We start from the raw sequence: 22,954 nt of genomic DNA on the forward strand, positions 1-22,954 counted from the left end.
TGACTAAGAGGAAGGGGAGCCTCTGCAAAGGCCTCAGGCACGTAGATGGAAAAACCTAACGATGTTAACAGGTTGGCTGTTATTTGGAGGTGGTTTACAACTGTCTGAGGCGAGCCTGTTTATCAGCCAGTCGTTAAGTTATCAGAAGACTGGTGTTCCCAACCTCTGCATAGGGGCTGTGACAGCCAGCATCTCCTTCTTGAACACCTGAGGCGCACTGGTAAGGCCAAAGAGGAACACGGCAAACAGGAAGGGCTGTTGGCCTGCCTGGAACCACCAGGGACATGGAAATAAGCATTCTGCAAATCCAATGCTACCATTCAGTCTCCGGAATCCAGTGCAGACAGAACTTGGGCGAGCTAGGGTAAGCATCCTGAAGTTGTCCTTCTGAAGGATGAAGATCTAGGATGGGGTGAAGGCCCCCATCATTTTTTGGTGCCAGGAGTAACAACCAGTTCTGATCACTGATGCCGGTAGCCTTTTTATAGCTCCCTTGGCCAAGAGAGCTTAAACTTCTCTGTTGAATAGACAAGTGGTCCTCTGGGAGGTACTGCTGCGTGGGAGGTATATCCGTGGGGAGGGTACAGAAAGGGAAGGGAATAACCAGTCTCCAAAATCTGGAGCACCCATTGGTAGGGTGTGATGCTCCTCAACCAGTTGATGCGACCGAATGTCTGTGTGATGCTGAAGGCAAATTAAAGTGGTTTTGTGGCGGATGGAGTAAGGAAGTGATGGATTGGTTAGTACGCTGCCCATGTGGACTCTGGCAGCCAGCTCCCCTGCCTCTACCTCAAAAAACTTAGGAGGCTGTTGCTCCTAAAGTTGGTTTGGGTGTTGCCTCTACTGACACCCTCTTCTGAAGCCTCGAAAGGAGCAAAACTGTCATGGGAACTGTGGCACAGGTTGTGTCAGTCCGAGAGAGCGTGCTGTCACCTTTCTGCCCTCGAAGCGCTCTGGTGCAGAATTCACTGCCACCCCTTGACGGAAGACCCAGTGACGGTTTGCCAGAACGGGAGAGTGGATCTGGCCTTGGGGGGACCGGCCGGCCTATTCCCACGGGGTGGGCGGGCTGTGCTCTTACCCCGATGCGTGAAGGAGCTTCGGTGGCCGGTCCCTGGAAAAACGCGGCGGCGCTCGACTGGGGCGGACTCCGCTGATCCTTCCCTGCCCGCCGCATCTGCCGCCGGCTGCTGCCATGAGAGAGGGATCCTTTGCAGTGATCGCCCCCACCCCCCCCCAACTGAAGGGCCTGTCCTTGACCCCCTTGCCACCAGCCGTGGCCTGCCTCTGGCCCTGGTCTCACCGACTCACAACTCCGACCTCGGAGAGCCACACTCACACCAATATACCAGCTACGTCCAAACCATCCATGAAGGTCCTCTGCTGAGCGAACTTTTACGATCGTTATACTAACTACCGTATTCCAACTAACAATCTTTCCACCTGTGTAAATGACATTGAATGCCTTCCCTAGCTCACTATGCTCAGAAGCAACCCTTGCTCTCCCTCCACAGCCCGAGTCTCAACACTACAGCTGGCATACTCTTTACATCCACAGACGGCCGCAGAGGCCACTCGCCTGCCTCTGTTGACTACCCCACTAGTTCCTCTCTCCGGCAGCCAATGGCTCGCCATTTCCAGCCACCAGTCTAACCCCAACCGCAGAGCACTGAGTCCGCGCCATCCACACTAACTCTTACTAGGCCCCCCACACACGTAGTGCCTATTGGAGGAGTGACACCCTTGGAATGGCCTCAGTCTCGACTTTCGAGCCATTTCAGAAATGGCAGTACACCCTACAGGCCCTGTTGGCCATTACCTGCTATTTTCCCACCTGTTTTTCCCTTCCTACACTGGGGGCAGGGCGAACCCGACACGACGATCCTCTCACACCCCATCAAGCACGATCTCTCCTCTGGGAATGCCCACCTCTCGCCTCACAAGCTCTATCTCGCCTCCCTAGGAGAGTACCAATCTCCCACCCATGATTACAACAATTCCCCCGGACACTCTCCGTGACACTATGACCACAAACCTGTCAATTAAACTTCTTGCTCTCAATGTCAAGGGCCTCAAATCTCCTAATAAAGGACAACAGATTTGGAGATACCTACTGTAGTGAAATAAGTTCTTGTTGCACAGTAATCCAAAAGAAAGGAAACAGGAACTCCAAAGATTGCAGAACGTCTTTTAATACATCCATTCAAGTCCAGGTACAGTTCAGAATAATCACAACCGCCACCCGCCATGCCTATATGCTCCGCGCACATTTTAAAAGATGCCTTCCCACACGCGGTGACATCTGAAGTAGGCACGAGCGCGGCAGCACTCGTGCCAACTTCAAATGACAACAATAACAACATAACACCTACTTCTCCTAGACCCTGACATTATCTTCCTCCAGGAAACCCATTTACTTTCTACAGATATCCGGGTCATGTCCCACCCGAAGTATTCTCACCAATACTGCGCATCGGCTGCTTCCAAAACAGCAGGGGTTGCCATACTAATTAGATCCAGACTGGAAGGAGCGACTTCGAGTGACACGGGACACTGAGGGATGATATAAGAAACTTCAAATCCAATTTGGCGAGCAGCCTTTGACCCTTATCAACATCTATGCATCGAACCAGGCACAAGATGCCTTTCTAAGATCCTTCTCAGATCTGGCTTCAACGCATCCAGAACGCTTCTGCACGCCTGATCCTCGACATCCCTCGCCGCAGCCACATCACACCCCACCTGAGAGACCTGCACAGGCTCCCAATCAACAAGAGGATAGCCTTCAAGCTCCACACCCACAAGGCACTCCACAACACCGGACCAGCGTACCTCAACAGCCGACTCAGCTTCTACACCCCCACCCGCTAGCTCTGCTCCGCCAACCTCGCCCTCGCCACAGTCCCTCGCATCTAAAGAGCGACCTCCGGCGGCAGATCTTTCTCCCACCTTGCCAAGACCTGGAACACCCTCCCCATCCACCTACGACAGACCTAAGACCTGCTGACGTTCAGAAGACTCCTCAAGACCTGGCTTTTCGAGCATAAGCAGCATTCCCCACCCGCCAGCGCCTTGAGACCCTCACGGGTGAGTAGTGCGCTTTACAAATGCTATGATTGATTCTTGAAAGATCACCTACACTCTCCAGTGGGCGCGGTGATTGTTGGGGGTGACTTCAATATAGTTTGGCACCCCACACTAGACCGTAGTGCCGCCTCATATCAGACCACAGGGGCAAGGTCAGCTGCTTTGACGAGGGACCTCACAGAGGTCGGTCTGACGGACGCCTGGAGATAACACTCCCCAGGCGTGCAAGATTATACGGTCTTCTCTCATGTTCACCGTTCTTACTCAAGAATCGACTATTGCTTCCCCTCACACTCTCTAGTTAAATCCCGAGACTCAGCAGCGATCTCAGACATATCCATATCGGACCACGCCCATGTGGCGGTGACCTTCCAAGTCCCGGGTAGACGATATGATGCCCCCAGTAGATGGGGCCTCCCTCCCCCCGTCTTACGGGATCCAGTAGACTTGGCAGAAGTCAGTCGGGAGATCTCGGCTTACTTTGAGGCAAACGCACCCCCAGAACCGCCTGCAGCCATAAGTTGGAATGCTTTTATTAAAGCAACCATCCGAGGTGTTATCTCTTCTATAGCCATCGCCCGTTCCCGAGAGGCCCGCCTGGTCGAGCACAGCCTAACACTCAAGAAGCATCTTGCCCGGAATCAATTGTTCCATCCGGCCTTACAACCACATGCATTTCCCGAGTGGAATCAGGGGGGAGTGCTGAGTTATCCAGGACCGCTTTGAAGGCGATACATTTTAATCTTTTGACCAATGCAAACAATCCTTCCATGTCACCGAGGCCAGCAGACTTCAATATTAGCAACTTCGCCACTGGTTGCTCACTCTCTGGTACATTCAGGAAGCCACCACACCGCTCACAGCCTTCGAGTCCTTAGTTCGAACCTTCGAAGGCACATGCAGTCTAATTTCTCGCACTTACCAAGTACTACAATACTCGCAACGCCACCGTCTTCATACATACCAAAAATAACGGCTTATGGACATAGAAGAGGAGCCCTCTCAGCAGAACTGGGAACAAGTATGGCCCGACATCCCTAGAATTTATAAGAGCACTACTCGCATCAGCATATAAGCGAATGACTCGCTGGTACTACACCCCCGCACTTTTACAGAAAATCCTCCCTGCCCTCTCTCCCCTCTGCTGGAGGTGTCAATCGCAACAGGGGACTTTATCCATAGGTGGAAGTGCCCGCTTTTGACTGTTCTGGAAAGAGGTTCTAAGCCAATTCAAAGACACCGTGGAGTTCCCTATCCCAAACTCCCCCTTGGTGTCCCTACTGGGCCTCAGACCAGCGTAACTCAAAGCCATGATGCACTCTGATTGGCACCTTATCATGCAGATATTGGGGGCTGCAAAACAAACTATAACCCTTCATTGGAAGACAACATCTCCTCCCCAATATCCACCTGGTTCCTACGCCTATTGCATGTCATGACAATGGAACTCCTGACAGCCCGCCTCGCCCATACGGATACCAAATTCACATATACTTGGCAATCACTTATCACTCATTTCTCCCAAACTGGACATGCCCACTACGTTCCCCCTAGGCTGCGAGCTCTTAAAATTTTTGAGGACTCTACTCCCATATTCTAGAGAGACCGCCCGACGAGCCCCCTTGATGTTAGGGGCGGATGGTGGCCTAGCGAACGACATACATAGGGATAAAGGATTAACCCGATACCCCTTCCATCAAAACTGACTCGCCCTCCCTAAAATCCAATAGATTCCTGGTTAACCCTGGTTCTCCTTTATTATTTTAAGTGTTTTCATGTTTTAGTCTTGTAAACGACACATCAAACGGAAGCACCTGATGCTACCTCAGCCCCACTGAGGCCTTTTTGGGCTCTTTATCTGCTTGGGCCTTACTGTACAGATCTTGAATGACTGGTCTCACCTACACTTTGACATTGTATAAGATATGTCTCTAATCTTTCTAGCATTGAACGCTCCCTGCAGCGGCCCAGTGCATGTCTGTATTCAATGTTTGTAATTTTATATGCTTGCATGCATACTACAGCGAACTAGCCCATACCTGAAAGGACAAGTTCCTTTCAGCACCCTTTAACTGTAACCATTTCTTTGCAACTTGCTGTCACCCGTGATGCACCACTCGATGCTTGATAGCTAAACGCTACATGTAAGGCATATACTGGTTGATACCTGCTTAATTAAGCTGCTCCCCAACTAGATTATATTGCACGAGATGATTGTATATAGAGATACATTTTTTACTTTTCTTTCGGTCACAGAGTTGCAACAAAAGTCAGCGGTACACAGGCCTCTACTCAGGCTCTATAATGCTTCGTAATAGGAGTCAGTTTGTACAACTTGAACTCTTTAGATTCCAGAAGACTCTGACAATTGGGTTTGAACGCTTACATGATGTCCCAAGTGTACTACTACTGCTATGTAATTGCCCAATGAAATCCCTTTTCTCTTTTCAACTGCATTTCTATTGTAATGTTTTTTGGAAGATTCAATAAACAGAATTTGAGCAAAAGGCTTTGTCATTTTGGAATGCCTTTACATAAGTAATGCATAATGCCTACAGCTTGAATGCCCCTGGCACCAAGGTAAACCTATTAGTAAGCTTTAAATGTATTTTGGGAATTTAACCATTTTTCTCTAAACATCTTATGAGTTCAGAAAAAACATTTTGTCTTGAATGCACACTTTTCAATTTTGGTATACATACACTAATTCAGCAGAGCAAAACCTACTAATTTAGTTGGCTGGGCTAGACACAGGAGAGCTGCTTACAAGTAGCTGGAGAGCTAGCAGTAGCTGGAGAGCTACTTGTTGGAGAAACCTGTGCTATACACAGTCGCTTGTGTCCAGGCCTGACCAGCTAGAGTATTTTGCAGCAACTTGGCCAACCTCAATCCGGTGTCGTAGATTTTTTCAAACGTCGTCTGGGATAGCTAGCAAGATGTCCACGAAAATATACTGCAACGCATGGGAATATCTCCTCAGGAGGCAATTGGGATTGACTCAACTTAACGTATGGGTGGCCAAGGAAAAGATCCTTTTAGAAACGGTCTTCAAGCCTTCGACTCCCTGTCTGGCGGGTTGGTCAGGAATACGTTGGGGGTTCAATCAGCTAGTGAAGTCCTGCACCGCTCTTGGGAGAGGGGCATTGTAGGAGGAAGACATGGTCCTGCAGACCAGGTCTGCGGCACCTTGTAATCTGCCTGTTGACAGGCGGGCAAGATCCTATTTTTGACCAGGTGTCCAGCAGTGTATCTGTCAATGCCTCGTTAAATGGCAGTAGAGGTTCCCGAGTCGTTTATCCTGAGTGACGGACTTCAGTAAGAATATTAGTGTTTGTCTTCAGTTGAGGCAAGATTCAGGTATAAAACTTTAGCTGCCCCCCTAAGTACAGTGGCAAAGGAGGTATAATGCTAGAGGCACTCTTATGGTTTGACACCACGTGATGACCCTTGACTACCATCTTTTTAATTGACTTTGGTGTTTTACTTTACCCTAGCCTGAATGTACGAAGTCCTGCATATGCCTGGTTTCTCTTGAAGATTTAATCTTGCAGTCCTAAAGTGGGAACTATCACAGAATAGAACAGCCTTGCCAGGAACAGAATGGGTGGGATGTGCATTTGAAGGCATGAGAGAGAGAGAGAGCGAGAGAGAGGTGTGGAATGTACTTTTTGGTCTCGAAATGCAGCATTATGAGCAGTGGTGCACAAATGTGCATTGTGTTGTACATTGAGAGATGAAGTATGTGATGCTATAGGCAGTGGTGCACAAATGTGCATTGTCCTGTACATTGGGAAGTATTATGAAGTTTTGGCTTTGACATGGCCTCATGTCATCCTGAATTCTGCTTGCGCCCTTTTACGCGCACAGACAGGCCCCCAGATTGTTTGCAAGTTGTTTGGGTTAATCACGTTCAAGGTTGCTTTGTTTTTTTTGGGGAAGAGATTTTTTAACGTACCGAAGGCTTTTGTAAGCTTCGTTAAGATAAAGGCTGGAACATGTGAGAATGTAGAGGGAATGTGGGAATTCCTTTTCCCCAGGAATCCTTGCATGGAAGGTTGCCAATTCCAGTAAATTTCCTTGACATGGAAGGAAATACTCTTGAACCTTCTAGTGTGTTTTGAGACTATAAGGCGGAGTGTTGTTGACTTGGAAACCGCGATTGTTTGAGCCTGAACGATGGATGCATCTTCAGTGCAGGCATCTGGTTGCTGAGTCTCCTGGCTTCGGCTGCAAGTCCCCCAGTCCGGAGTGGGTCAGGATGAAGATTGCACCAGGTAAAGTGTTTGATTTTTGATTAGTGTCATTGTAATGTGTGGCCAGTGACTATAATGAGTTGAGGTGTTTTCTTTGTGATGTGCGAGTCAGAGTACACATCCAAAGTAATCATTTGGTTTATTTAGTGTATATATCTTTCTGATTTCTTTCAGGACGTCCATTATTTTCTGCTTGTGAATTTTATTATTATTCTTCGTGCATTTAACAGTTGCATTTGCCAAGTGTGTTATTAGCTGTTGTCAAAGCAATAAAAAGATTTAAACCATAAGATGGCTGTCAGCAAGTTTTTTAAATTGCCTTCTAGCTTCTCCTATTGTCCGACACCCCGTGCGCTCTCTGAAGGGCTTCACTAAGTGCTCACCTGTGGCACACCACCCAGTGTTCACAATTAGCATATTACCCAGATCTTACTTGAGCACATCGCCAAGTGCTCACATGGGGGACATTACCCAGGCCGTACATGGGGCACGCCGCCCAGGGCTCACATGGGGCACGCCGCCCAGGGCTCACATGGGGCACGCCGCCCAGGGCTCACATGGGGCACGCCGCCCAGGGCTCACATGTGGCACACCGCCCAGGGCTCACATGGGGCACACCGCCCAGGGCTCACATGGGGCACACCGCCCAGGGCTCACATGGGGCACACCGCCCAGGGCTCACATGGGGCACATCGCCCAGTGCTCACATGGGGCACATCGCCCAGTGCTCACATGGGGCACATCGCCCAGTGCTCACATGGGGCACATCGCCCAGTGCTCACATGGGGCACATCGCCCAGTGCTCACATGGGGCACATCGCCCAGTGCTCATATGGGGCACATCGCCCAGTGCTCACATGGGGCACACCACACACGGCTGTGTTCTTGCTCCCAAAAGTACAGCCCCATGACCCTGAAGAAGAGCCCCTTCCAATTCTGTTCCAGTACATCCAAAACTAATGATTACAAGCCTGTCCCCTGCTGTCTGTAAAGTAATTTTCGACAGTGTTGTGGTAGCTAATGTAAACTGAGGCAAATAATGAATGCAAAAATAAATACCACCACCTAATACAGTCAACCTGCTGTAGGCACCATTAAGACATATTTTTATTATGCGGGCTCTCTCCCGGTATAAACTCCCCCCGCCCCCAAGCTCTAGCATCTGAACTGCACTGTATGGGCCTCGCTGCATGATGCATCTTACTGCAAGATGGAGTAACATTATAGTGGAGGAGATTGTGAGTGGACATCGGGGGTGTCCCACACTCTCCCACTGGCATGCCTGCTACAGATAACATATTAGTACCTGGGGAAAATGGAAAACCATACAATTATAAAGAAAACTCAAAATACAATCTACAGAATATCATTCAATAAATAGCATGATGTCACAAGTGTGAGCATCTCTTCCACTGCTGTGTTTCCACATTGGCTGAGCTTGTTAAATTTTGCAGAGGGAAACGATAAGAGTGCGCCCACACACTTTAGGAGGATGGTTGCCAAGTCCCCTTATGTGAGACTTCCTGAGCTCGGTTGGACTACAGTGAGATGTAAGTCTGGAGACCGGGGTAAGGAACAGCCCTCAAGCTGGGCCTGAGGAAGCAGCCAAAGAGCAGGAGACAGAGAGAAACAAGTATTTGCAATGCAATAGGTCTAGCATTTGTTAAAGTCAGAGCTGTTGGCGTTGAAAATGACAATGTTTTTTACTATTGCTTTTTTATGTGCAGTCTTCCAGAAGTCAGAATCTGTATTTTATTAACACTCAAAAATGTAAGAAAAATACATAAGTAATGAAAACAAATGAACAAGCTTCTTAGCTACATAATCATACTTGGGAGCATGCCATAAAATTAACGCATCTGGAAACTAACGTGAGACAGGCCGGCCATTTTTAAGCATGTTTTCCTTTCTCTATCACTCGTGCTATGTGTGGACAAGGACTGCATTGTAAAAGGAAATGCCCCCCGAGTCACAGAGTCATTTTCCACTGGGAGCAGGGCTGGGTAGTCTGTCAGGGAGGCAGAGGGCACAGAGGTCTCTTTATTCATTTCTTCCTTTACCCCAACTTGCAAGGAAAAAACAGACAATGCCTGACACAAGAGGCAGGAAGTTAAAGAAGATGAAGCTGATCTTTCATTCTTATTTTTTAAAGCAGAGAAATGTGCACTCTAGAAGCTGTAATTTGACACTTTTAAACAAGGGGGAGGAGGAGGTAGCTGCAGCCTGAGAGGGAGCAAAGAGCAGCTATTTAGAATTTAAAAAAGCTGCGAGGTGTTGGAGGTGTTGTTCTGGAAAGACATGGGAGATCAAGTACACTGGGAGCAGCAGCAAGGACGGAGCCAAAGACAAAGTAGTGCACTGAAGGAAAACATATGGCCCATAGTAAAAGGATCCATGTAGCAGGGGCGGTTTTCAGAGTGGATCAAAACATCCCAAAGGCGGGACAAATGTATGCAACTGACCAACAAAAATGAAGGAATTTGTAAAGGCAGAGGAAAGAACCAATGCAAAGTGATGGGCGTGTTTAAAAGCCCATAGACTGAATACCACATGGCTCGAAGAGACAGCGCAAGCATTGCTTTGGCGAGACCTAAAAAGGTAGCATAGATGTGTGTGTTGCCAGAGGTGACATGTGGAGCAGACATAATGGATTCCACAGGATGAGGACGTGAGTAGAGTCATGTGGCTTTTTGCACTGGCATGTGCCAAGGATGCTGCTTCAGTCACCCTCTGTGTGCATTGGCTGTCGTATGTCCAGAGCCTTGGTGCCTCTTGGCCCGTACACCATAGCCTCACAGATCAATGGAGGGCAGGTGTGCGGAGGCCTGAAGTTGCGGCACTGCAGGGCAGACACAGTGTCTCCATCTTCGACCTTACACAGTAGTGGGATAGGTGACCAATACCAAAAGGGACAGCTCCATATTCCACGACTATGAATATTTTGCTTGGGCTAAACTACAATGTAAATGATACCTGCAACAAGAGGGGTTGGGTGGTTGGGAGGAAGGCGGAGATACTGTCTCTCTAGGATGATGTACTGATTTCATATGATCTGACACACCGCTAAAACCGTCCCCGACAGACTTAAGGATACTAACATATAAAACGGACACAGATGGTCTTTAAGCAGTACCACACAAACATGCCCCTGATAGGTACAGCTGTAAATCAATCATTCTGAGTATTTCAGAAGGGCCCCTTCTTATTACCATTGCCAATGATTTAAATCAGTCAGTCTCTGTTATTTAAAAGCTGTGCATCAAGGTAACATACATGTTATCCACGGTCACTGGTGAAACAGTTCACAAGTAACACATAAAAGTGTAATGTTATCCACATACCATTTTCCAGCAGATTTCAAAGCCATGGCTTAATGAAAGTTCAGCTTTGTAGCAGTGTTCAAGGACTCTACAAAAGAAGAACACATTAAATATCACAGTACAGTCACACGCTAGAACAAGCATTAACATAGCCAATAGGTCTCGCCTTAGGACCATATAGGACCATATAGGTTTAGCCATGCCGCAGATTATCCCCTATTAGCATGCCCACACACTCAACATTTTTTAACAATCCTGCTGTGATCAGAAGCCAAACAGTCACATAATAAATAGCCTGGATTAGCGCTCAGCCAGAACGAACCCCTTTCTAGAGAGGGCTTTCAACATTATGGTGCAAGCATTTGAAAAAAAGCACGGCGGCGAGTTCTGTTCAATTATTAACCTGATCCACGACAAAGAATGCAGATGCCACCCTGCGCGCCGCATTGTCACAGGTTCCAATGAAGCTGGATCCACTGAGCCTTTCATCCTTACGAGGTCGATAAAATCAGTACCACTTAGTTGGGTAGCAATAAATGTTTGTCATATTAGCACCAAGAACCCAAGTAAAAGTTCACTTTAGCACACACACACATACTCCGAAGAGCGAGCGTGTAAGCTTCAGAGTGTGAAGGGCTCCAGAAGAAATGCACTGCTGCCTGCGTGAGGTTCGGGTTCAGCTGCAAAACGGGCCCCTTCTGTAACCCATGTTAAGGTAAAAACAGATGTGTCCGCGCTGGTCTGAAACAGGAATTATCTCTCTGGCAACTCTGCCCATCCAAGAAATCTGTGCGATTCTGAACCAGTCACCCTGACCGCACCTTTCATCCTTTCACGGAAGATAAGAGTGTGAATGGGCAAATCACTTATTCTCCCCTGCCTAACAAAATGAACGAGTCCGTGTGGAACGCAACTCAGCGCTCCGATAGCCTTCGGGTCGAGTTTGCGCTATATTTACACGTTAACTTAAAAATATCTTTGCTAACTGTGTTTAAAAATATCATCGGATAAGCGTGTTTGGTTCAAACAGCCAAAGAACACAACAATCCGAGAACACAATCAAAGCAAATGAAACAAGCATTTGGAATAAAAAAGCACGGCGGCGCGTTCTGTTCAATTAGTAACCTGATCCACAACTAGGAATGCAGCTGCCACCCTGTGCGCCACTGCTTTCTCCCGAGAGCAAAACGCCGGGGGAGTGAACATTGGAAAGGAGGTGGGACATGCACCCGCCTTTGGCCATTGGCATGCTTTCCTTATTGAAAGACACACGCAAAGGCCAATCCAATGTGTGGGAGGAGTCAGCCCCACATGGAGAAGTTTAGAGTGCTCACTAGAAGCCTCCCATAGAGCAGCGCATGCGCGCTGTGTTAGGCTCAACCTAAAAATGTATGTGTGGCCTAAAATATAGTTTGATCTTGCACTACTTATCGCCAGTGTCTAAAATCTCTGCACGGGTGTGAAAGCAAAGAAATAGAAGGCCATGACAGAAAGGAGCTGTTTGTAATCACCCATTGCTTTGTTTTTTGCACACACATAATTTCAGCCATTTGTTCCAGCTGCCAGGAGAGGGACAAGAGGTCTACTATGGTTTGATATCCAGGACTGGCCATGCAGATGGGATGGGGACAGATTCTGGGGAGGAATTGCGAAGCTGGAGTATCTCTTCACCATCTATTACAGCTGTCAGTGAGTGCCAAATGCAACACAAATGAGGGGATGACAGGAAATTAGTTCAACTTATTAGGTCTGCAGTTAGCCAAAGCCTTTTGATTTTTCTACAATTATCTATGGGATAAAGTACGCCCTGACATACATTATAAGGATATTGCAAGTCACAAAGGAGTTCCATGACCTACATAGGAATGAGGATGAAGGCAGAATTGCATTATAAAGTTATGGAACTCAGAGGTGACTTGCAATATCCGTATCCTGTACAGCAGCTGGTACTTTATTCCTTATAATACATGGTGACACCGTCATCTTTTCCACAAACCACTTAAATCCCTGGTGCATAGCTCTTTCATTAGAAAGAGAGCATGTTTGCAAGCATGAAGAGTAAAATTGAAACTCTAGTGCAAAAGTAAACACATCAATAAAGCGGTTACATATTTGTGGAAAAAAAATATTAGAATCGATTTAATACAAGTCATTTTTTACACAAAGGCACAGTAGCTCGGAATGTGTAGAAACATGCAGAAAGAGTCTAACTTTTTCTATAATTACCTTAGAAGTGCAAAAATTAAACATGTTGCCATAAATTCATCCTTTATGCTTGTCACTATACAACTAGAAAAACAGAGCAGAAGAAAGAATAACAAGGTTTTGTTTTATGTTCTTTAAACCACTGCTTCAAATATGCTCTTTGCACATGGATTTCCCCTTGGCTGCAGACTCTAGCAGAAGGCATTATGACGTCAGAACCCAACTGTGATAAGTTATTACAGTTGAGCAGCTAGGTCATTTCTTTATAATCAGCGACTGGGTGTGTATCACAAGTCCCAGATTATAAAGAAATTAGAGGCTGGCTGTTTATACAAGGATTTTAGAATCCAGTGTATTATATGTACATGGACACAGCCAGCCCTCTTCAAGTTACTTACCTATGGTAACACCTTTTCTAATAAACACTTTACCAAACCTCAGGTTACACATCTTGTGTATTTCCCCAGGAGCCAAGCTGGATCTGGACTCTTTAAAGCAATTCCCTCGGTCCTCAGTATGCGACATTGTGCGGTTCTGCATCGGCTCTGTCCTGCCTTGGATGTGAAGTCAAGCCTCTATATATACGCCATCTCCGCACACTGACGTCAGTTTCTTTCCGATCTTCGTCCCCGCTGTCAAACGCAAAAGGAAATAAGAAACTGCAAAGTGCAGATCTTTTAAATTTGGCATCCTGTTAAAGGACTATGCGAGTCCTTTTCACAGAACAGGGGCAATGAGAGGGTAGGTGAGGAATCTGCAGTCAGGTAGAGTCTCTGACAGACAAGGCGATACTGAAGATCAGTACCTTGTTCTTCTGATGGAGACTTCTAACCGAAGATTTCTCAGCTTGTGAACAGATACCAAAGAGTACACCTCCTCTGTTGATGGTTCTGGGGAATGGCTCAGATGAGGAATTTCTGCAGGCCAGATCAGACGATCCTGCTATTCCCGACTATCCAAACATTAAGGCTCGTCAACATGTGGAGGAAAGCCCACGTAACTGCCTGGCAAATGTCCGTAGCTGCCTGGCAAATGTGGGCGAATCACGGACAATGCCTGGAGCTTGGTCACTCGCATTGGCCGATGTTATGGCTGCTTTTTAAAATATATGAAAATTGTTGCTATGGAAATGAACTTCCTTGACTACCAGTGATTTCCAAAGGGAGTGGCCCATTAATTTACATGGTGATGCAATGTTGTCAGTCTATGATTGTTACATGTGATGTACAACAGCCGATTGTTGATCTCTGCCAAGTCTGATAGACTTAACACTCTTATTCATTTTATGTCTTTTAAGAAGGACTTTATTAATCACCAAAAAATAGATGACACTTCAGCACTTTATGAAACTCTTTGTATCTCCCCTAGTTTTGTAAGATGAAATTTACTGGTCATTTGCATATAGAAGTCTCCTGAGTATTTTTAATGTAAACTTGTTAATTCTCACCTGCACTGTAATATGAATTTGAACATCAAATACCTGTGCATTTAGAGGTTGTATGCTTGGGAAGAGCAACCAACGTTTCCCAGCATCCTACATACATTGATTTGGTTGATGGACGCCTGGCTACCAAAATGACACCAACAGCTACAGGAGGAAGATCGAAAGCCATCAACTGTTGCTGCTCCATCTCCACGCACGAAGGTGTAGTATGCGCAGGCTTGGGTGCACGACCGGGACCTGTTGCTGTGACAGGAGGTCCTCCTGAAAAGCCATCCAGATTGGAGGACATATGCTCATTGCAAAACGTTCTAGTTACCAAAGGCTCCTTGCACAGTCCGGAGCTGGGTTTGGCCCGTCCTCTCATGATCTTCTTGAGTACTCTGGAAAGGAAAGGAAAGGGAGGGGTGCAGTGGAAAGGTGTACAGGACTCCAGACCCCCAATGCTGATGAGCGGAGTCACTGAGGGACAGCCTTGAGAACTCCAATGTGAAAAAGCTTTGACAATGCACGTTCTCTTTGGTCTCTGTTGGACCCGGCCTCGTGGCGTGGTCCTTAACCCCCTGGATTGTGCCCGTTCCCCGCCCCGGCCTTCACGGGCCACCCGTCTGAACTGCACCAAGGCCCTTCACCCGGAGCTGCACGTGGTCGCATACTCCTCGTGGCTCCGCCATCTTGTTGGCATCCACGTCACACCGTGCACCAGCCAGCGCGACCCCGCTCAACCCGGCCTCGACCCCAGCGAAGCCCCGACATCGAGGCACCACGAACTAGCCAGGGGGTGCCGCAGGAACCATTCATCGCCCCCGGCGGAGGACAGTATCGATGGGACCCCCAACTGTCCTCCCCTCTCGAGGTGTGATCGCCCTGCAACTCCCATGGGCCTGGCGCCTCTCCTGCTGGGCGTCTGGCCACCTCCACCCGGCCACTCCGCCCCCTCGGGCGCATAGGTCCGGACATCAAAGGGCTCCAGACCTATATCTGGGGCGACCCCACCACAGATCGGCAGTTGTATCCCGGAGTCGAGAGCCCTGCTGATTGAATCGCGGCTGACCCTACAGAGAAGAACTCTTGTCGGAATCATCACGAGCCCTGCTGACTGCGTCGCGGCTCCTTCTTGTGAACCCTTTTTGAACCACCTGGAACATCGGAGCCCTGCTGACGCTGTCGCGGCCCAACCTCGCTGAAACCTTCCTCGGAGCCCTGCTGACGACGTCGCGGCTCGAGCTGAGTAGAAACCATCTTGAGAGCCCTGCTGATTGAATCGCGGCTCTCCACGAACTGTACGCCAGAGCCCTGCTGACGCCGTCGCGGCTCGACCCATCCGAGATCCGGAGGTCCCCCAGCTTGAGGATAAGAACTGGGCCCCAGGTACCCTCGTACCGCATTCCTGCCAAAGACTGTCCCGCTACCCCTACCCTTCCAAAGAGATACTGAGACTTTTGGTGGATCCCTCGATCCCTTCGTGTAAATATTGACCTCGTAACCTTTTTATTGCTGATAAAGAATTGCTTGTCGCAAGACAACCTCCTTGAGTCCTGTGTGGTGGTGTTACTGTGCTAGTACGTGATAGGAGAAGGATCTCTCAGGAGACTTCTCGGCAGCGCTCGGCTACTTCGTGCAGTGTGAGGGCCCCCCCTTGGTGGTCTCACCGACTCCTCGGGGTCCGCCTTCCAACATTTGGTGGCCAGCGACGGGATCCGAGCCGAACGCAGTACGTACCAGCCAGTACCCACTAGCTACCCATCCAAACGAACAGCATCATGAGCAGCCAGGAAAACAACGCGACAATGGAGTTCCAGCCCGAACGGCTGGAAGAATATACGCACAAAGAATTAAAACAGTTCTGCAAAGACAAAGGCATTGCAACCACCAGCCTAGGTACCAAAGAGGAGATGCAGAAAGCTCTGAGGGCATGGTTGGAGGCCGGGGCAGGCCCCTCCCAGGAAGAAGGGCCCTTGCCCCTGACTGAGACCACAGCAACCGCACTGACTCTGGCAACCGGAGGAAGAAAGAGCCTAGAAACCGGCCTCTCCGAAGAAGAAATACGAGAGCGGGAAAAGGTCCGGAGCCACGAGCTAGAGCTCGCACGACTGCGGCTGGACGGCGAACTCCAGCTGGCAGAAAAGAAACTGGCCCTAGAGCAGCTACGGCTTCAAGAAGAGATAGAGGAGAAGAGACGACACCGGGAGTTGGAGGAAAAGAAACTAACTCTTGAGCACGAGTGCAGTCTCAAGGAGCTTGAGATCAAGGCCAAGAACGGAGGGACCGACACCCCCAGTACTAGAGACACTCTACCGCCTTCCGAGACCAAGGTACATATCCCGAAAGAGGTCGTCAAGGAGTATTACAAGAATGACGACATCCAACAATGGTTCAAGGCCTACGAGGTGGCCATGACCTCTCATCGGGTGCCCCGAAAAGACTGGGGCGCGGGCCTGTGGGGGCGGTTCCTGAGTGAGGGGCGAGACACGCTGCTCCAGCTGCCGGAGGAGGTGATGACCTCCTACGATCACATGAAGGAGGCCCTGCTCACCCGCTACGGGCTAACAGCGGAAATGAACCGCCAGCGGTTCAGAGACTGCAAGAAAATCCCGGGTACCACATGGGTGGAATATGTGGACTTTTTCAGTCGGGCCCTAGAAGGGTGGATCAAAGGGAGCAAAGTAACCACCTACGGGCAGCTGGTCGACCTCATCGTGTGGGAACATCTTTCCAACAATTGCTTCGTGGAACTGAGACAGCACCTCCTCGACAGCAAAATGACCGACCCGCGAATACTTGCCGTCGAGGCCGATCGATGGGTCAACTCCCGGGTCCCCCGGAACCCAATGGGGGAGTACCAGAGGAACCCCAACGGACCCCCCCGCCAGCGCGGTGGGGGGGGAAAGCCGAACAGGAACCAAGACCCTCCCGCCGGGGCCCCCAGGAGCCCCCCTCGAGGGCCACCGCAGCAACATCTCTCCCCGAGCCTAGCCCGAAGGGCGGGCCCGGCCCGACCCGGACCACGGCCACCAGTGACCTGCTACGGCTGCCAACAAACCGGACACTTTGCCAGCGATCCGGTCTGCCCTCTGAACCGAAGAAACGGGGCCGGCGGGCCCCCGCCCCGACAGCTGACAGCCGCCGCCCTGGGAGGAGGAGAAGAGGAAGAGGAGGCCCTCGACCGAGAGAACACTGAGTGGGAGCCGGCAGCCATGTCCCTGGTCTGCCTGGGTAGCCGAGAGATGGTACCCTGCACCCCCATCCCAAACAACACCCAGAAGTACCGGCAGCAGGTCACGGTCAATGGACAACGGGCCGAAGCCCTTCGTGACACAGGCGCCAGTATCACCGCTGTCCGCTGCCACCTGGTGACCCCTGAACAGATTCTACCGAATGTGCTGTGCCCCGTACGGACGGCCGACAACAGTGAAAGCCTATGCCAGATGGCCCTGGTCCCCTTCGAGTGGGGAGGGGTGACGGGCCTGCTGAAGGTGACAGTGCGCGACGACGCCCCGGTCGACTGCCTCCTGGGGAACGACTTGGAGAGTTCCCCCTGGGCTCAAGTAGAGCGACGAGAGCACCTCCGAATGTTGGGACTGGCTGATTGGGCCTGCGCCATCACCCGGTCCATGACCGCCCAGGCCCCCCGCTCATCCTCGACCTCCGGGGCCGCCCAACCCGAGGGGCTCACACCCCCTCCCACCAGCAGCGAGGAGGAGGCGGACACCGACCCTGGACCCAGCGAATCCTCCCCCGAAGAGATGGCTTCTCCGAGCGCCCTACCAGAGCTGACACAATGGCGACACGAAGGGGGCCCCACCCGAGAGCAGTTCCAGCAAGAACAACAGTCCTGTCCCTCTCTCGAAGGGGTCCGACAACAGGCGACCGCGCAAGCCAACGGTGACCAGACCGGCACCCACTGGGTCTACTGGGCCGAGGGCCTGTTGTACAGTGAACAGAAAGTAGCAGAACTCGGGGCCAGCCGCGTGTTGGTGGTCCCCCTCCGCTTCCGGGAGTTCCTTCTCAACCTGGCCCATGATGTGCCCCTCGCCGGACACTTGGGGCAAGACAAAACGTACAGTCGTCTGGTGACCCACTTCTACTGGCCCCGGATGCGGAGAGATGTGGACAACCACTGCCGGTCCTGCCAGACCTGCCAAGCCAGCGGGAAGACGGGGGGTCGGGTCAAGGCCCCCCTCCAGCCCTTTCCAGCCGTCAGCACCCCGTTCGAACGGGTCGGAATCGATATTGTGGGGCCCCTGGACCCCCAAACCGCCCTGGGCCACCGCTTCATCCTGGTCCTCGTGGACCACGCCACCAGGTACCCGGAGGCGGTCCCGCTAAGAACTATAACGGCCCCTGTGGTAGGCCGGGCCTTGATGGGGATCTACTCCCGAGTGGGATTCCCCAGCGAAGTGGTGAGCGACCGCGGCACGAACTTTATCTCCAGGTACATGCGGTCCCTGTGGCAACAGTGCGGGGTCACATACAAGTTCACGACCCCCTATCACCCTCAGGGGAACGGACTGGTTGAGCGGTTCAACCGAACATTAAAAGGGATGATCCAGGGCCTGGAAGAACCCCTCAGGCGGAAATGGGATGTCCTGCTGCCCTGCCTCCTGTTTGCCTATCGGGAGGTCCCGCAGAAGTCCCTGGGGTTCAGCCCGTTTGAACTATTGTATGGACACCCGGTCCGCGGACCGCTCAGCCTGGTCAAGGAGGGCTGGGAGGTGAAGCCCCAAGGCGCCCCTCCTGACGTCTACCGATACCTCCTGACCCTTCCGAAACCAGACCCGCAAGTTCCGAGCCATGGCCGAAGCCAACCTCGAGGCCAGCCAGGAGGACATGAAGCGGTGGTACGATCGAAACACCTCTACTATAGAATTCGAGCCAGGTCAGAAAGTATGGGTCATGGCCCCGGTCGAACCCGGCGCCCTCCAGGACAAGTGGACCGGGCCCTTCAAGGTGGTGGAGAAGAAAAGTCCCGTCACCTACCTGGTCGACCTGGAGTCCCCCCGGAACCCCCTCCGGGTCCTACATGCTAACAGGCTAAAACCCCACTTCGCCCGGACCGAACTGAGCCTGCTGCTGGCGACCGACGAGGGGGGCGAGGACGACTCCGAGCCCTTGCCCGACCTCTTGCAATCCGACATTCATGATGGATCGATCGAAGGGGTCCAACTCGCCTCTTCCCTGACTCCGGAACAGCGCAACGACTGCCAGCAATTACTGCGGGACTACGCAGCCCTCTTCTCCCTCACCCCGGGGGTGACCCACTGGTGCGTCCACGACGTCGACACCGGGGAGAGCCCCCCCATACGACACAGAGCCTACCGGGTGCCTGACCGAGTGCGGGCCTGCATCCAGGCCGAAGTAGCGAAGATGCTGGCCCTGGGGGTCATCGAACCTTCCGACAGCCCGTGGGCCAGCCCTGTCGTCCTGGTGCCCAAGGCCGCAGCTCCCGGCCACCCCCCAGAGTTGCGATTCTGCGTGGACTACCGAGCCCTGAATGCAGTAACCAAGACAAACGCACACCCGATACCCCGGGCCGACGAACTCATCGACCGCCTAGGGGCCGCTCGCTACTTGAGCACGCTGGACCTCACCGCCGGGTACTGGCAAATCCAGCTCACCCCCGGCGCCCAAGAAAGATCCGCCTTTTAGACCCCGGATGGGCATTACCACTTTCGGGTGATGCCCTTCGGAATGAAGAACGCCCCGGCCACCTTCCAAAGACTGGTGAACAAGGTTTTGGCCGGGCTTGAGGCCTTCAGCGCGGCCTACCTAGATGACATTGCCGTATACAGCAACCACTGGGCCGAGCACCTCCTCCACCTGAAGGCCGTCCTGGCCGCCCTCCAGCGGGCCGGGCTCACAATCAAGGCCAGCAAATGTCAAATCGGCCACGGATCCGTGACCTACCTGGGCCATCAAGTGGGGAGCGGACAGGTGGCCCCCCTCCAAGCGAAGATAGATGCCATCCAGACCTGGGAACCCCCCACTACCCAGACCGCTGTCCGGGCCTTCCTGGGCCTCACCAGATACTACCGGTGGTTTATCCGGGACTATGGGAGCATTGTTGGCCCCCTCATAGAGTTAACGTCCAAAAAGCAGCCCAAGAAGGTACACTGGACACCCCGCTGCCAAACAGCCTTCGACACCCTAAAGACAGCCATGTGTACTGCTCCGGTGCTGCAAGCCCCGGACTACCAGAAGGAGTTCGTGGTACAGACGGACGCCTCCGAGTATGGGATCGGGGCCGTCCTATCCCAAGCCGACGAAAAGGGGCTCGTCCGACCAGTGGCCTTCATCAGCCGACGACTACTGCCCCGAGAGCAACGCTGGAGCACTATTGAGCGTGAGGCCTTCGCTGTGGTGTGGGCCCTCAAGAAGCTCCGGCCCTACCTCTTTGGCACCCACTTCCGGGTCCAGACCGACCACCGGCCCTTGCAATGGTTAATGCAAATGCGGGGCGAGAACCCCAAGCTGCTGCGGTGGTCCATCTCGCTACAAGGGATGGACTTTGACGTCGAACACCGGCCCGGCAATGACCACGCCAACGGCCTGTCCCGCTTCTTCCGCCTTGACGAGGAGAATCCCCAAGGAGATGGGTGACTCTCCATGCCTTCGGCTGGGGGGGGGACGCCTGTTGGACCCGGCCTCGTGGCGTGGTCCTTAACCCCCTGGATTGTGCCCGTTCCCCGCCCCGGCCTTCACGGGCCACCCGTCTGAACTGCACCAAGGCCCTTCACCCGGAGCTGCACGTGGTCGCATACTCCTCGTGGCTCCGCCATCTTGTTGGCATCCACGTCACACCGTGCACCAGCCAGCGCGACCCCCCTCAACCCGGCCTCGACCCCAGCGAAGCCCCGACATCGAGGCACCACGAACTAGCCAGGGGGTGCCGCAGGAACCATTCATCGCCCCCGGCGGAGGACAGTATCGATGGGACCCCCAACTGTCCTCCCCTCTCGAGGTGTGATCGCCCTGCAACTCCCATGGGCCTGGCGCCTCTCCTGCTGGGCGTCTGGCCACCTCCACCCGGCCACTCCGCCCCCTCGGGCGCATAGGTCCGGACATCAAAGGGCTCCAGACCTATATCTGGGGCGACCCCACCACAGATCGGCAGTTGTATCCCGGAGTCGAGAGCCCTGCTGATTGAATCGCGGCTGACCCTACGGAGAAGAACTCTTGTCGGAATCATCACGAGCCCTGCTGACTGCGTCGCGGCTCCTTCTTGTGAACCCTTTTTGAACCACCTGGAACATCGGAGCCCTGCTGACGCTGTCGCGGCCCAACCTCGCTGAAACCTTCCTCAGAGCCCTGCTGACAACGTCGCGGCTCGAGCTGAGTAGAAACCATCTTGAGAGCCCTGCTGATTGAATCGCGGCTCTCCACGAACTGTACGCCAGAGCCCTGCTGACGCCGTCGCGGCTCGACCCATCCGAGATCCGGAGGTCCCCCAGCTTGAGGATAAGAACTGGGCCCCAGGTACCCTCGTACCGCATTCCTGCCAAAGACTGTCCCGCTACCCCTACCCTTCCAAAGAGATACTGAGACTTTTGGTGGATCCCTCGATCCCTTCGTGTAAATATTGACCTCGTAACCTTTTTATTGCTGATAAAGAATTGCTTGTCGCAAGACAACCTCCTTGAGTCCTGTGTGGTGGTGTTACTGTGCTAGTACGTGATAGGAGAAGGATCTCTCAGGAGACTTCTCGGCAGCGCTCGGCTACTTCGTGCAGTGTGAGGGCCCCCCCTTGGTGGTCTCACCGACTCCTCGGGGTCCGCCTTCCAACAGTCTCGAACAGATTGAGCCAGGGTTCTTCTCGGTTGTTCGAAGATGCCCAGTGCCACCTCTGAGGTTAACTGATATTCGGAATCTGCTAGGCAAAGCCGGCTGAGTTCATCCATCCTAGCGTTTAAAGATCCTGCCTGGTGACAAGTGATCAGGGAGATGCCCTGAGTGTTCAGCCACTTACAGAAGCACAGAGCCCCCTGGCACAGAACCCATGACCTACACTGACTTGCTTGTTGCAATACCACATGCCAGTTGTGTGGTCTATGTTCTGAGTTCTCTACCTATTCCAGATGACCTCCCCAACCCAGCAAGAGTGCATCAGTCATAAACATTAGCACTGGGTGGGGTAGGAGGAGGGGTCTGCCTCCAGTCCAATTGCAGTCAAGAAGCTACCACTACAGGTCTTTTGCAGTCTCTTTCAACACCTGCACAGAATCGGAGAGGTTGCCTTTGTGATGACTCCACTGATAGGTCAGCTCCCACTGCAGAGACCGTATGTGCCTAGCGTGGTTTAAAATCTGGATGCAGGAGGCAAAGAGGCACAGAATCCTCAGAGCTGCTTTACTGAGACCTAGGTAAAAGGTTGAAACATGGGGATCATTGCTGAAATGTCCAGGACTCATTGAGACGGAGGGATGGCTTGGAAAAGCACCATTTTCAAGATGGCTCAGATGAACTGGAGCCATTGTGAAGTAAGGTTTGACCTCGGCACGTTGATAGAGAAACTGAACAGTGCCAACAGATCGGCCAGCGTCTGGAGGTGGCTTATGACTGGGCAAGCCCACCTTCAGTAACCAGTCATTGTGGTATAGGAAGACTGGAATTCTTAATCACCGCAGATGGGCTGCAACCACCACAATCAC

At 51.9% G+C, this 22,954-nt stretch overlaps 1 protein-coding gene across 1 annotated transcript in view; it reads right to left on the reverse strand.

Moving 5' to 3' along the window:
* C2_1H5orf34 (chromosome 2_1 C5orf34 homolog) overlaps nt 1–22,954 on the reverse strand; it is a 245,527-nt gene that overhangs the window by 29,706 nt on the left and 192,867 nt on the right. The window contains exon 8 of the mRNA XM_085631217.1: nt 10,682–10,748. Coding sequence (XP_085487343.1) covers nt 10,682–10,748 — 67 coding nt within the window. The remainder of the gene's footprint in view (nt 1–10,681; nt 10,749–22,954) is intronic.

This window comes from Triturus cristatus, chromosome 2_1, assembly GCF_964204655.1.
Source record: "Triturus cristatus chromosome 2_1, aTriCri1.1, whole genome shotgun sequence".
NCBI lineage: Eukaryota > Metazoa > Chordata > Amphibia > Caudata > Salamandridae > Triturus > Triturus cristatus.